We start from the raw sequence: 16,192 nt of genomic DNA on the forward strand, positions 1-16,192 counted from the left end.
AAAACAGGTTTTAAATGTGCATAAATTAAACAGCTATTTCATACATGGCCACAAACTTATTAGTCTGAAGACAACTGCTTGTACACCCTACATAGTTCATCTTTTTCTAATCAAAATCTATCCTTATTCCATTACCTCTTTCCTAATACTCCTCACTGATGCTTCAGTTTTCCGCCACATTTTTATCCTCACAAATACGTGGCTTATCAAAAATGTTTAAGTAAGATATTTTTGATATGAATTGAATTATTATTATCCTAATGAATAATTACATTTTAAACATCACTGAGTTCCAAACTAACTCAAAACACTTATAAAAAATATTGAACATGGGAAATGATTTACTTTTATATACATTACCAGTATCAAATTTTTCTTACCTGAAATATTTTCTGATTGTTTTTGAGGTTTCACAACAAGTTTCACACCCCCTCCAAAAACAGCGGCCCACATGCGATTATTTAGTGGGTGAGCTGCGAGTCGGAACAATTCATTGGAGGAATTGGTAGCAAGAGCATGGATCAGCAAACTTAAATAAACAGCGACAACGGCCTCACACAACAGAATGTTCAGTTTAGGCTGGTCTTCATCTTGAGCTGAACTCAAGAGATTAATAAGTGAACTCACACCTGCAAGGACACATAATATGACAGTAAATGTATCAGTGTAACACTCTAACGGGTGTGTGTGTTGGGGGGATATCCAAGTTTGCGATTTATTCAAAATTATGTATATACTAAGCAAAACACATGTCTTCATACTTTGAGCAAAAATAATAACAGCACTAGATTGTAGTTCAACAGAATAAAATAAGGATCCATTAGTCTTCATTAGTATAATAAATGAGTAAATAGAAGGGGAGGAGAAGCTACTCCACTTTAATGACACATTACAAGTAACTGTGACATGGGATATGGGGGGAGGGGACAACTGGGGAAATCTGTGGATTAGAGAAGAGTACTGCATTGATTTTAAGAGCTTGAATGATCTTAAATCAATGGGGCTGGAGAGATAGTACAGCAGGTACAGTGTTTTCCTTGTATGCCACGGACTAAGGTTCAATCCCCAGTAGCGCCTGGTCCCCCATGAACTGCCAGGAATAATTCTTGAGCACAAAGTTAAGAGTAAGCCCTGAGCATCACTAGGTGTGGCCCAAATTATCCCCTTACCCCCCAAAAAGAGAGACTGAACATGACCATGTCACTCTAGTGATGTAGAGAATGTCTATTTATAGGAAATATGTCTATTAGACATAAAAGGGTCTAGCTATAACTTACTCTAAAATTTTTTAGAAGAGAAAGCATAAAAACACATACACACCACACTCAGTTAAGTGACTGAGGGGGAAGAGTGACTGGCAAAGCAATTCACTATATCATTGTCACTGTCATCCCATTGCTCATCGATTTGCTCAAGCAAGCACCAGTAACGTCTCCATTGTGAGACTTGTTGTTACTGTTTTTGGCATAGCGAATACGCCACGGGGAACTTGCCAGTCTCTGCCGTGCGGGTAAGATACTCTTGGTAGCTTGCCAGGCTCTCTGAGAGGGGCGAAGAAACCAAACCCGGGTCGGGCAACCTATCCGCTGGGCTGGAGCATTTGCTAACGCTCCAGCCCAGCAAAGCAATTATGATGAAAAAAATTAACACCTGGAACATTGGAGTAAAAGTTGATTTTAAGAGCTTGGATGATTCTTATTACTATTTTTGCAAATTTGTTTTTGCAGTATTTACAAATCTGCAAAATTATTTCAGTAAGATCTTAAATCAATGTGTAAGATCCTGGGTTTGATCCTCAGCAGCACAAAATAAGGTTAAAATGTAAACAATATGTTTCCAGAAGGTCATGCAAATACCACTATGGATATTCCTAATGAACAACAACAACAAAACAGAAAGAAACCACCCCTGAGAACTGTGCTTCTCTGGTGTATCTGCGAGCATACATCCGTGGTACTGCACTGCAGGACTAGTTTGGAATGTCTCGATCCTTATGAAGGATTTCTAAACTTTGCTTTTTTGTTTCTGTTCAACATGGCAGCTGAATGAAACCGGAACTTTCTGAATCTCCAGACAACATGACAGAAATTTCTTAAGTATTCCTTCCTAAAAAACCCAAGTGCCCTAGAACAGATGACTGGTTAAAAAAAAAACTTTGGTACATCTATACAATGAAATACTATGCAGCTGTTAGAAAAATGAAGTCATGAACTTTGCATATAAGTGGATCAACATGGAAAGTATCATGCTAAGTGAAATGAGTCAGAAAGAGAGAGACAGACATAGAAAGACTGCACTCATCTGTGGAATATAAAATAACAGAGTAGGAGACTAACCCCCAAAAAATAGTAGAAATAAGTACCAGGAGGTTGGCTCCATGGCTTGGAAGCTGGCCTCACATTCTGGGGAAAAGGCAGCTCAAATAGAGAAGGGAATACCAAGTGAAATGTGGTTGGAGACCACGCGCGGGCAGGGAGATGCGCGCTGAAAGTAGACTAGAGACTGAACACAATGGCCACTCAGTACCCCTATTGCAAACCGCAACACCCAATTGGAGAGAGAGAACAAAAGGGAATGCCCTGCCACAGAGGCGGGGTGGGGTGGGGGGAGATGGGATTGGGGGGTAGGAGGGATGCTGGGTTTATTGGTGGTGGAGAATGGGCACTGGTGGAGGGATGGGTTCTCGAACATTGTATGAGGGAAACACGAGCCCAAAAATGTGTAAATCTATAACTGTTCTCTCATGGTGATTCACTAATTAAAAAATAAATAAATTTTTAAAAATTCTTTCCTAAACCACAGGAAGCAGCATCATCAAAAACATATGCCCTACACCAAATCCACAAAGAATTACAGTGAGGAAACCACTTAGCATCTTTTTCAAAATGTGCTGCCCACGGGTTGGGGGCAAAGCTCAGCAGCTACGCTAGTTAACTGGGTAGGCTCCTGGTTTTGATTCCCTGCACCACAAAGTTTTGAATTAAGAACATTTTTAATTAGAAGCACATGCTATGCATCTAGATTCAATATCTGGTGCCACCAAAACAAAGATTAAAGAAAAAAAAGTCACTGAAATTTCTGTTGTTCTGTTTCGTTTTGTTTAGGGGCCACACCCAGCAGTGTGTAAGCTTAGGACTTACTCCTGACTGTGTGCTCGGTGATCATTCCCTGCAGTGCTCCAGGAACCATGGGGTGCCAGAGATCGAACCAGGATTGGCTTCATGCAAGGCAAGGCCCCATCTTGCTGTGCTATCTCTCCAGTCCAGTACCAGGAGGTTGGCTCCATGGCTTGGGAGCTGGCCTCACATTCTGGGGAAAAGGCAGCTCAGATAGAGAAGGGAATACCACCTTAGATTCTTCTAAACCACTTAGATTCTTACCAGGCCACTGGGCAGGAGAAGAATTTGGTGTTGCGTGTTCTTCAATGCTTTCTGTTCTCAGTCTTCTTCGATCACTTAAAAGAAGTCCTTGATAAGCCATTCCTGTGAACTGATTTCCTTCTGTGAGACTGCTGAAAAAAAATAAAAGAGGCTCTGGGCTGGAGTGATAGCACAGCGGGTAGGGCGTTTGCCTTGCACGCGGCCGACCCGGGTTCGAATCCCAGCATCCCATATGGTCCCCTGAGCACCGCCAGGGGTGATTCCTGAGTGCATGAGCCAGGAGTGACCCCTGTGCATCGCCGGGTGTGACCCAAAAAGCAAAAAAATAAAAAAATAAAAAAATAAATAAATAAAAGAGGCTCAGTCAGTTATCATTCTAAAGGTGATAGTAACAACTGTTTTATATGTACATATAGATATAGATATAGATATAATGGTTTGGAGTTTTTAAAACTGAATGTAGGCTAGGGGTGTGGCTCAGTGGCAAGCGACCTGGGTTTGATCCCCTACAGCAAAAAAGCAAAAACCTGCTCTATTCTACTAACTCCACTATTCTATGAAGAATTAACTTTGGAAAGTTCTTCAAATTAGTTACATAGGTATAGTCATTTTTTAAAACAAAATACCAAATTGTACTCCTTTAACACAGTATTTCAAAATCTTTTCCAAATGCCACTTGGTAATTTAAAATTCACTCTGTAGGTACCAATTTTTTTTAATGTCTAAGGTAAGGAAACTATTGTTGGTGTTAGGAAATATTAGAAAGTTTAAAAGTACTCTGTGTGTGTGTGTGTGTGTGTGTGTGTGTGTGTGTGTACAAGCACACGTTTCTAAGAATAAAATCCAAGGTCTCACACTGGCAAGGCAAGAGAGCTACTTTAGTACCTCCCTGGGCCTTAATAGACTGTTTTGTGGCTTTTCTTAAGTTGCACAAGGTTGTATAAGCTTTAAACATGAGTTAAAATATTAACTAAACAGTAGAATCTGAAAATATAGCATAGAAAATGCCTAATCCTAAAGTAAAATACCCCTAAGTAGTTACGTCCCTCTCCGTAAGTAGCTATCTTTGGATTCACTCCAAGCAGAAGGTAAAGCCATACTCCTGACCATCCTAGCCTCAGGATGAGAAAATACACATTCAATTTTTTTCCATTTGCTCAAATCCAGTGACTGAAAGCGAACAAGATCTCTTTGATCATTAATTAAGATGACCACAGTTGAGGCTGGAGAGAAGAATCAAAGAGCACATGCTTGGCACATAGAAGTCCAGGTGTGACCCATGGCATCACATGCTCCCCTAGCACCAGTGCCAGAATTGGCCCCAGAAAACTTCCAAGTGTGACCAAAAAGACATGTGCACAGTCAACTCACAGCCTCTTATTTCCATTACTTACGTTACCAAGTCTTTGAAATTACGTATATATGGCTTAATAAGACTGAGTCAATAGTATACGTACAATTAAAAATTTTAGACATATTGGGAGCTGGAGCAATAGTACAGTGGGCAGGATGCTTTCCTTGTATGTGGCCAACCTGGGCTTCATCCCAGCACCGCATATGGACCACGGAACCCTATTTGGAAGGATCCCTCAGCAGAGAACCCGAAGTAATCCCTGAACACATCTGGGTGTGAACCTTCTGTCCCCCCCCCCAAAAAAAAAACCCACATTATAAATTATTTGGTATAGTGAGTATTTCTCAAAGGCAAAAGATGGTAATGATACTTTTCTAGTATTATTTGTTACTTTCTCTATTTGTTACCCTATCACAACTAATCTTGGATTTTACATTCTACCCACTAAAATATCCATAATGACAAGGGTATTGATCAGTTTCTAGGAAACAGAACCTCCATGTAAGTCTGGAGCAGTTTCCTATTCTTACTGCAATAATACTATTTGAATTTGTTTTCTTACCTGTAGCTATGACTGTCACATAATGCCTGGTAGATTGACGCGGAAAGGGATGCTGCCAGTGAATGAAGTATGTGAACCTAAAGCCAAAACAGCCACAATTATATTGTGCACTAACACTTCTATACAGTAGTTACTACCTTAAAAATTAGAAAATATCCAGGGAACTAGAAATATCATGACTAGATTCTATCTTGATGCTAGTATAGAAACTACAAACTCCATGTTAAAGCTTCTAAAATAACAGTCTCTTGACTTTACATGCATGCCCAGGTCAAAGCTAACTGATTCAGACACATCTTCATTAAATATTTACTTACAATGAACGTATCATTTACTAGGCCCTGAGGAAAGTGCCAATGTTCCTACTAACATGGACAGTCAGGCTGCTACAGATCAGTTTAAAAAGTAATATTCTAAAAGAGTAGAACCAAAAAAAGCATAAAATTTTCAAAATGTATTCAACTGGCCTTTATGAAATTTGCCTTGGTAAAAATAGGCTAGCCTGCCTAGAGTGATTCCTGAGCACAGAGCCAAGAGTAAACCCTGAGGACTACCAGGTGTGGCCCCCAAAAAACTTTCTAAATAAATAAAATAGAGGCTAGATCTTATCAATAAGAATGAATTTAACCCCAATGAGTTCAATATGTTTATCACTGTGTCAAATGACTGATTTTCAAGAAAGCAAGTAATCTATTCTGGGTAAGACAGCTGGTGGGTTGGTAGCAGAATAAATCTAGGGTTCCTCAGGAGAATGTTGTACCAAAGTGTGCGCTTTTCAAGCAAAAGGAAGAAAATAGTTTAAGTGATGGCAGAAAGGGCACCCGCCACTAGTATAAGAGACTGCACAAACACAGACCCAGTCTGATAGCTCTCCAGAACCTGGCAGCAGCTCACTAGCCTTTCCTGGAACCTATCAATGGTTAAGTTTTCAACAGAGGGTATAGGTTAAATTCTGCGTAGTCTCTTACCAAGGCTCTGATTGACCCCAACAATGAAGTGATATAAGAAATACCGTATCAGAGAAATGATAATGAGAACACTTTCACAGGCATGATTTCTGGTTTTCTGAAAGATATTACTAGAACTCATTTTTTTTTGCAGTCATCTTGGCACCAAAGAAAATAGTTATAAATATTTCTAATGTAAGGGTAATAGAAGAAAAGAAGGAATTGAGTGGCATGGTCATTGAGTGGCAATGATATAACCCAGAAAATCAATTTCATTACCAAGAAAGTTTGCCTTAAAAAAAAAAAAGACAACTTTTCCAAAAGTAAATGTAAGTAAATGTAAGTTTTACATTACATTCACTGGGAAAATCCATTTCGGAACTTATGGGAAGTGAGAAGGTACCAGATGAGGGTATTTGAAAGATCAGAGGGATAGTACAATGGGCAGGGTACTTGCCTTGTACACAGCCAACCCAGGTTCAATCCCTGATACCGCAGATGGTCCCCCAAGCACTGCTAGAAGTAAACCTGAAAACCTCTGGGTGTGGTCACAAAGCTAAAACTACTCTTTAAAAAATAAGAGTACTTATGGCATGCACCCAAACCAGTTTTGATCCCCGGCACCTCATATGGTCCCCCGAGCCCTGGCAGGAATGATCTCTGTGCACTGCCGGGGTGTGGCTCCCCAAACAAAAATGTAGCACTGTAGCACTGCCGTCCCGTTGTTCATCGATTTGCTTGAGTGAGCACCAGTAACATCTCCATTGTGAGACTTGTTGTTATTGTTTTTGGCCTATCAAATACACCACAGGGAGCTTGCCAGGCTCTGCCGTGCAGGCAGGATATTCTCAGTAGCTTGCTGGGCTCTCCGAGAGGGACAGAGGAATCGAACAAACAAAAAAAGTACTTGAAAGGATCTCCTAGGAGTTGGAACAGGAAGCCAAAGATAACATATTTGCAATGTCAGTATACAATATCAAAGAGTCACAAGCTTTACATTACCTTCACATCTTTGACAGTGGGATGAGGCGGTGTTTTCATCTGAACAATGGTATACAGTATATCGTGGATGTGGTTATTTAGGTACAACACGGGGTTAGCGATGACTGTCTTTGTGGAGGCCACGCTTGCTGACAGCAGGGGCAGGGTGGTAGGCAGGGGCAGTGGAGACTGGAGCTGTTTCACCGTAGTTTCCTGTGGGTGACAGAGCCTTGTTTGGACCAAAGCATGTGATATGAAAGAGGAAGGAAATGAAACAAAACCAGCAGTGGCGAGATAAAAGCACGGGTGATGAACACTGGGAGAAAAAGCAATGCCGACAATGTACTTATTCACGATGGGAGTCTGCAAACGCTACGTTAGACAGACACACGAGGTCAAAGAGCTGAGCCCCACCGGGCCCCGCGGGGCTCTCAGGCTCTGAAACTTCCTCCTAACTGCCAAATTGCTGCCGACAAAGACCCATTCCAAGTCTAAGGACCTGACCACTCTGGGGAGTGAGCCAAACACACTTAAGTTGTCAAAAAAAAGACTAAGTAGATTAATATGCTCTTAATATAAGATAAATATGCTTTTAACATACGATTAAATATGCTTTTTTTTTTTCCAGTTTTTGGGCCACACTCAACAATGCTCAGGGATCACTCCTGAGGCATTTGGGGGACCATGTGGGATGCCACGGACTGAACCCCAGTCAGCTGCATCAGGGCAAATGCCCTCCCCGCTGTGCTCTCTCTCCAGTCCCGAAGCAAATATGCTTTAAACTATAGCTATCAAGTGGAAGAACTACGAAAGCTACTTAAAAATAATAATAATAATAATAATAATGATAACCAAGACTGAGCCTGGAATGATAACTCCATGAGCTGAGCACATGCTTTGCAGGCAGAAGTCTGGACTCACTCCCAAGGCACCAGGAGACACCCCTCCCAACACCAACAGGAGTGACCCCTGAGCACTGAACCAGGAGCAGACCCCAAGCACTATGGTATGGCTCCCAGACAAAACAACAACAAAAAAACGCCAAAAGAATAAAAAAGACCAAAGACTGAAAATAAAGTTGTGTTCGTACCTGCTGTGATTCTTGCAACAGAAATTTGAGTTCCATTCTCACGGAGGCCAGCCCGCCCCCCTGCGCCCCATGCAGGCTACAGTAGCTCAGAAACACTCGCAAGAGATCCTGGTTTTTCTGCAACCATAACTTCCGCTTCTCGGCGTGCTCCCGCTTGGCCTGCAGTCTCCGCCGTTCTAGCTGGTGGCGTTCGTAGGAGCCGATGTCCGGCTTGTCCACCACCTCCTCCCGCTCCAGGAGCTCGCTCTCCGCCTGCGAGTACGCTTGGCTCGCGTACTCTTTGACGACCGACTCGTGGTTACAGATCTCGTGTAAGGCCGCGATCTCCTTCTCCAGCCAGTTATAGAGCTGGAATCGCAGCTTCCCTCCGTCGACTTCATACCCGGTGGCCAGTGTCCTCAGCTCGGTCATCAGGATCTTTAAACAAGCCCTGAATTTCAGTTGCTCCGCAATGACATCAACCTCCGTGTCACCTTCGGGCGAGTCCTCCTCCTGAGGTGTCTGTAACAGGTGAGGGTCCGAGGTTTGCTTCCCTCCTGGCCTCCCCTCCCCGGCATCTGTACTTTTCCTGACAGCACCACCGGTGCCTTCTTCCTCTTCCTCAACGGCACTATCATGCTCATCACCCCAGTCGAGAGTCAGAGGTTCTTCCTCCACTGTTATTGCCGGCTGACTCCAGTCAATCTGGGACGAAGTGACGGCTGACCAGTCGGTGGCAGCACTCGTGCCCCCGTCACTCTGAGTTTTCGAGACCGCGGGCGCATCACCCATCTTTTTAGAAACGAAGCCCGGCTGGTCTTTTTTCGTGGCTGGGGAGGATTTTACAGTGACTTTTGGAATTTTGGAAAGAACCTCCAAGGCCAGAACAGGGCACCCAACCTTAAAGTGAGCATTTGCTGTGGTGAAGAATAACTTTCTCTCTATGAGGTTGATTTTATCCACGTAGCTTTTCTCTGTTTTCAGGCCTAAGGTGGCCAGTGTGCCTTCCGGCGAGGCGAGGTTTCGGCGGATAATCAAAGGATGGGTCCGAAGGTAGTTGTAGAAGCTGAACACCACGGGATTGCAAGCCTTGATGATCCCTACAGAAACCAAACGGAAAAGACCCAAGGCATTCTGTTAATCTGCACCTACAGTAGGGAAAAATAAAATGCTCACCTTCCGTCCAAATAAATGACACTTTCAGATCAACCTAGAATGAAGAGCCTGGAAGGTGTTCAAGCTATAAAGCACACACCTAGCACGCAGGAGACCCTGGATTCAGTTCCAAGCACCCACGACTCCTAGAGCACTGAAAGGCTTTGGCCCTGGGACCCCCCAAGTGCCACCAAATCTAAGAACTGCTGAGAACATGGAAAAAGGCCCTATTAAAAAAATGCTAAGTCGGGGCTAGGAGATACTACAGTACAGAGGTGAGGGGAAACACACCTGCTAGGTATCCAGGCAGCACGGCAGGTCCCGAGGGTCACAATCACCAGTGGGACCCAGGAATTCCCATGGCTCTACTTGGGAGCAACCCCCGCCCCAAATAAACAATGAAAAGTATATGTAAGGCTAAAAAATAATCATTAAAGAAGTACAGAATGTAAGGTAGAAGTTAATTACCTCCCTAGTCTTATTCTAAAAATAATGTAACCATGGCTATAATTTAGTCTTGCAATGTGTGTCAGAAAACAACAAAGGGGTGAGAGAAAGAGAGAGACAACAGCATATGTGCGCACATGCATGCATGTGTGACATCTGTGCAAAATGTCCCAAGACTGTTCTATACATAAAAATTCTTATTACATTACAAACTATGCTAACACATTTGGTCTGCCATACATTTTAATGCACACTATTTCTGAAGTATGAATACCTAAGAATTCATCTAACTCTTTACTGGAAAAAAATAGAATGTTTCATTTTTTTAAAATTGTTTGAAACAATGCTGACAAATTAGCATTTAACAGATTGAAATTACTTGGATGCTTCAAAGATCCAAAGTTTTGGGGAAAACTAAGAGCAAAAAAAGTTTACCATACATGAACAGATTTCCCAGGCTCCTGCACTAAACCATGAGTATAACAGCCAAAGTTTTTGGGTTTGTTTTGTTTTCTTTTTGGGCCACACCCAGCAATGCAGAGGGGTTACTCCTGGCTCTGCACTCAGGAATTACTCCTGGCAGTGCTCAGGAGACCATATGGGATGCTGGGAATCGAACCCAAGTCGTCTGCGTGCAAGGCAAACGCCCTACCCGCTGTGCCATCACTCTAGCCCCAAAGTTTTTAATGGGGGAGGGGGGGAAATGGAGGCCAGAGAGGTAAGAGAGGGGTTGCCTTGCATGCAGCCAATTCTGGTTTTACCCTGAACCCCACACACGCCCCCCTGATCACTTCCAGGGGTGATCCCGGAGCACAGCTCTGCATGATATACACCTCCCTCCCGCCATATGCCAGATGGCTAAGTGATTACACAGGAAGAACTTCACAGTGTGGAAATATTCTGTATACTCAAGATCCCGGAAGAGAGCAATGCAGAATCTCGCATGGCAGAGCAAACTACCTGTGGCGTATTCGATATGCCAAAAACAGTAACAATAATGGGATTTATTCCCCTGACACTGAACGTGACAGGCACAAATGGAGACATTACTGGCACCTGCTCGAGCAAATCAATGAGCAACGGGACGACAGTGATGCTCAAAATACACAAAATGAGAATAGAACTATAATTCTATTCTATAGACCCTCGTATAAAACTGTAAGTGTGAAAATGTGTGTGATCTTAATACTACTCAAATCACATCAGAATCTATTACTCACCCTTCAGTCACACAGAAATGTGGGAAAAAACTTCTCAAAACTGAAAGTTAAGTCTGACAATGATTTTGGATGGGTAGTATGGTGGCTGTGGTGGGGTGTAAGTGTGTTTGTATGTGCGTGTGTGTGTGTGTCTCATCTATATGAGCACTAACTCAGACTCTGTCTTCAGGAATAGAAGCACCTTGATGTTCGTCCTCCTCCTTTGGCGTCTGTTCCAATAAGGTATCCAGGGCTCGGGTATAATCCTTCATCACCCAGTAGGCAAGGCTACGCAGGAAAGGGTCAGGGTGTAATCTTCTGCAGTCGAATCCCGAGCCATCCTTTGCACAACCCAAAATCTTCTGGTTTAGGATGGATATGTAAGTGGATGAAGTCTCAAATTCAGACTCATATAAACGGGCAATAATCATGGCCAGCTGAATATCTTCCATTTTTTCAAGACATACCTGGAAATTGGCAAATTAACATTGCATAGTTAAGATTTTTACAATTAATTTTTAATTAGGTGTAGGTAAATATTCATGTTCAAAGTTACTGCACCCATCACTACAAAATGCCCAGGACCCTCCACCAATGTCCCTGTATCACCTCTGGCCCAATCTTCATCCCCCAACACTGCGTGATCGTCTCAGTTTTATAACCCAAGACCAAGGGTTACGGTGAAAATAACTTAGATATGATAGTGCACTAATATTAATATCTAAATCCACTGTATCACTTTCATCCCATTGTTCATCGATTTGCTCAAGCAGGCGCCAGCAATGTCTCCATTCGTCCTAGCCCTGAGATTTTAGCAGCCTCTCCTTACACATCCTTTCCAATGGTGCTGCACTGGAGGCTCTTTCAGGGAAGGGGAATGAGACCCATCATTGTTACTGTTTTTGGCATATCAAATACGCCACGAGGAGCTTGCCAGGCTCTGCCATGTGGGCAAGATAACCTCAGTAGCTTGACGGGTTCTCCGAAAGAGAGAACTAGACAATAAGAGAACTAGACAATATCTAAATTATCAACCATATTTTCATAGTGGTGGGCATCATGAGGCTGATGGGTAGTTACATGATCATATATTTTAGATGAGCAAGACAAGGGGCTAGAGAGATAGTACAGTGGGGAAGGGACTTGCTTTGTGTGCATCTGACTCAGTACCACCAGATGTGGCCCAAACTCCCCCCCAAAAATCCATACACCTGAGATAATTTTGAAAAGATGATTAATTCCAAAGCACTTTATAGTATACAGGTTCTATCTTACCTCATCCCTGGAACAGCTCTGGACCTGGAGGTGGGGTGCCAGAGAGAGCTGCTTCTCAGGATCGGGCCCTTGGCAACCCATGTACCTGGAATCTCCTCATAATTCTCTCCAGATTCTTCTTTCCTTTGTGGTATTTCTGGGGTTTTTTTGTTTGGACTGGAGTAATAGCACAGCGGGCAGGACATTTGCAGCCTACCCGAGTTCGATTCCTCCATCCCTCTAGGAGAGTCCAGCAAGCTACCAAGAGTATCCCACCCACACGGCAGAGCCTGGCAAGCTACCCGTGGTGTATTCAATACACCAAAAACAGTGACAACAAGTCTCACAATGGAGACCTTACTGGTGCCCGCTCGAGCAAATCGATGAACAATGGGACGACAGTGCTACAGTGCTACCTTCATCTTATTTAGAAAGTGCAAATATTTTAAAGCTCAATGACTTGTTGCTCTCTATCCTTACAAACTACAACCTTTTCCACACCCTTTACAGGCTTCCACCTCTTACAGGTAATTCGTGGCATGTTTTTTTATACCTCAATGGCATCTTTCAGGGAACCGGCTAACAAGAAGAATGCAGCGGACTGTTCAAAGCGCTGTTTCCCGAGTAAAGCAAAAGCATTTTTCAAAGCAGCCTTGCGCCATCGGTCTTCATTAAAGTTGTGGCTGAAAAACGTTGTCATTTTTTCATCATGCTGTGACCTTGGAACCAGAACACAAACATCAATGGTTAAACCAAATTTAAAATATCTTGACTACTTCATAGGGATAGATGAAAGTATCAATGAAAAGCTGGCACAACTATCTAAAATATGTCAGTGACAATGTATTTCTTTTTAAAAATTTATTTCTGGGCCCCACCCAGAAGCACTCAGGGCTAACTCCTGGCTCTGTGCTCAGGGAACACTCCTGGCAGGAGACCAGAGGACCATATGGGATGCTAGAGATTGAATCTGGGTCTCCCACCTGCAAAGCAAATGCCCTGCCTTTACAAACAATATTCCACTCTTTGGGTTAAATTGAAACATCTTTTGCGCATTTCTTGCAGCTAACAGAACCAAGACACAAAGAATTAAGCTGTTTTGGAGCCAGGAAGAGAGCTCACGGGGCTGGAGTGCATAATTTGCATGCAGAATCCCTGGGTTGTATCTCCAGCACCTCACAGACCCCCAATCACGTAAAGAGCAGTTCCCTGAGCACTGTGCTGGGAGTAGCCCCCAAGTACCACCAGGAGGGGGCTCAGAAACAAAAAAAAAATAAAAGAGAAAAAAGCTGACTTGGTTCATTTTGTTGCATTTAAAAGAGTAGGTTTCTGGGGCCGGAGCGATAGCACAGCAGGTAGGGCGTTTGCCTTGCACGCGGCCGACCCGGGTTCGATCCCCGGCATCCCATATGGTCCCCCAAGCACTGCCAGGAGTAATTCCTGAGTGCAGAACCAGGAGTAACCCCTGAGCATCGCTGGGTGTGACCCAAAAAGCAAAAAAAAAAAAGAGTAGGTTTCTGCCTTGCAGCACCATTTTCATTCTGTTAATTCAGGTTAAACGTTGGGCCAGAGAGACTGTTCAGGGGATAAGGTATGTGCTTGCTTGCCTTGCACATGGCTGACCCCAGTTCTGTCCTTGGCACCACACGGTTTTCTGAACCCTAACAAGAGCCTGAAGGAACCCCCAAGCAGCACTGGATGTGCCCAAACTTCCCACAAAAGCACAGAGGGGCCGTTTACCTAAACAGACCCCACACTACCGCTTTCTTCTTCATAGAAAGGTAGAATAACGCAGCATCCAAGGCATCGTTATTCCTTTGAAAAGAAGCTTTGGCAACCTACAAGGTGAACAAAATGTTATATTAACTATCTGACAAAAGAATGACAACAAATTAATCCACAATTTATACTTCCCTGTTATTACTTACATATACCTCCCATTCATCTTACTGAATCAGCAGAACCCAGGAGCAACTATTAATACCCCCTTTCTACATCTGAAGTGATGGAGACAGAGTGAGTGGACTGTCTAAGCTACCCTCTAATAAGGGTCCATCTCACAGTGATTCAATTAAAAAAAAAATTTTTAAAGCCACTGCTAAGAGGAAACAGGGAACCAGAGCCCAGGGAGCAACTAAACAATTTTACCAAAGATAAAATCCTGCAATTATCAACAATAAAAATAGACCGTGAAGGGATTATGCTAATAAGTCAGACAGAGAGAGACAAACTGGGATGATTTCACTCATATGTGGAAGATAAAGACCAAATTCTTATTGCCCCATAAATGGAAGCCTGTCTCATGGGCTGGGGTGGGGGAAAAGGCAGCTGGAATAAAGAAGGGATCACTTGGTCAATGATGGTTGGAGGTATCATTTGGGATGGGAGGTGTATGCTGACAGTAGATCAAGGACCAAACATGATAGCCTCTCAATATCATTATTGCAGGCCATGATACCAAGAAGTAGAGAAAGAATGTCTCATGCCAACGTTACTCCAATTTTTAGAAAAAATTTTTATTAGTGGATCACTGTGAGGTACAGTTACAGACTTACAAATTTTTGTGCTTGCATTTCAGTTCTACAATGGTCTAGTACCCATCCCTCCACCAGTGCCCATTTTCCACCACCAATGGTCCCAGCATCCCTCCCACCACCCCCACCCTCCCTCTGTGCCAGGGCATTCCCTTTTGCGCGCTCTCTTTCTCTCTCTCTCTCTCTCTCTCTCTCTCTCTCTCTCTCTCTCTCTCTCTCTCTGGGTGTTGTGGCTTGCAATAGAGGTATTAAATGGCCATAATGTTCGGTCTATAGTCTATGAGGACCAAGTATAGCCCTCAGCATATGCTCATTCATAGTTTCTTCCACACTAGAACTCTCCAAGTCCACCACCAAATTTTCTTCAAAAGACACTTTATCTCAAGATTTAAAAAATCTTTTTCCCCCTCTCTCTCTATATATATACATAAATGTGTATAAATATGTATATATATACATGGATATATATATATGTTCAAGTGCACATCAGTCAAAACTTTTTACTGAATAGGTGTGCAAAGGGAGTTTGATATCACTAATCTAGTAATGTAGCAATGCACTGCACTGTAGCACTGTGGTCCCGTTGTTCATCGGTTTGCTCAAGTGGGCACCAGTAACATCTCCATTGTGAGACTTGTTACTGTTTTTGGCATACTGAATATTGCATATTGAATTTGGCATATTGAAGCCACGGGTAGCTTGCCAGGCTCTGCCATGTGATCGGGATACTCTCGATAGCTTGCCGAGCTCTCCGAGAGGGATGGAGGAATCAAACCTGGGTCGGCTACGTGCAAAGCAAAAGCTCTACCTGCTGTGCTACCACTCCAGTCCAATCTAGCAATACAATTTTTAAATTAAAAAAATGACTTTTCTATGTAATAAATATGACTGACAAGAACTTAAGTTTACTTTCTAGATTTAGATTTTTTTTCCCCTTACACTAGAACACACACACCTCGACTGGTAGAAAATAATCCTATTTTCATAAAAAGATTACAAGCTCAGTTTACATTACAAAAGATAATGAGTGTACTGTGCGGGTATTTTATAAAGGTCAGTTTCGAAATCTTAAATATTTGTATTAAGAAATTCTGAATATCTTAAGATGTATTATAAACAATACCTCACAAAGGAAAGGTTTCCTGGAACACATTATCTTTTATCTTTTAAAAAAAATACTTTTTTCCCCCACCTAAACCTCAAAACTTAAAGACACTGGGGGAATGGAGCAATAGCACAGCGGGTAGGGCATTTGTCTTGCACATGGCCAACCTGGGTTCGATCCCCAGCATCCCTTATGGTCCCCTGAG

The 16,192-nt window shown here is 42.8% G+C and overlaps 1 protein-coding gene across 3 annotated transcripts in view; it reads right to left on the reverse strand.

The window, feature by feature from the left end:
- Nucleotides 1-16,192, reverse strand: part of DMXL2 (Dmx like 2) — a 134,794-nt gene that overhangs the window by 26,738 nt on the left and 91,864 nt on the right. For 2 of the 3 annotated variants that reach the window (XM_055129848.1, XM_055129850.1), the window contains 8 exons: nucleotides 14,089-14,186; nucleotides 12,902-13,067; nucleotides 11,297-11,561; nucleotides 8,315-9,393; nucleotides 7,246-7,437; nucleotides 5,297-5,373; nucleotides 3,381-3,511; nucleotides 381-629 (listed from right to left, as the gene is read on the reverse strand). In XM_055129848.1, the coding sequence (XP_054985823.1) occupies nucleotides 381-629; nucleotides 3,381-3,511; nucleotides 5,297-5,373; nucleotides 7,246-7,437; nucleotides 8,315-9,393; nucleotides 11,297-11,561; nucleotides 12,902-13,067; nucleotides 14,089-14,186 (2,257 nt within the window). The remainder of the gene's footprint in view (nucleotides 1-380; nucleotides 630-3,380; nucleotides 3,512-5,296; nucleotides 5,374-7,245; nucleotides 7,438-8,314; nucleotides 9,394-11,296; nucleotides 11,562-12,901; nucleotides 13,068-14,088; nucleotides 14,187-16,192) is intronic. The other variant, XM_055129849.1, reaches the window with a different exon arrangement.

The sequence above is a fragment of the Sorex araneus genome, chromosome 3, assembly GCF_027595985.1.
Source record: "Sorex araneus isolate mSorAra2 chromosome 3, mSorAra2.pri, whole genome shotgun sequence".
Taxonomy (NCBI): Eukaryota; Metazoa; Chordata; class Mammalia; order Eulipotyphla; family Soricidae; genus Sorex; species Sorex araneus.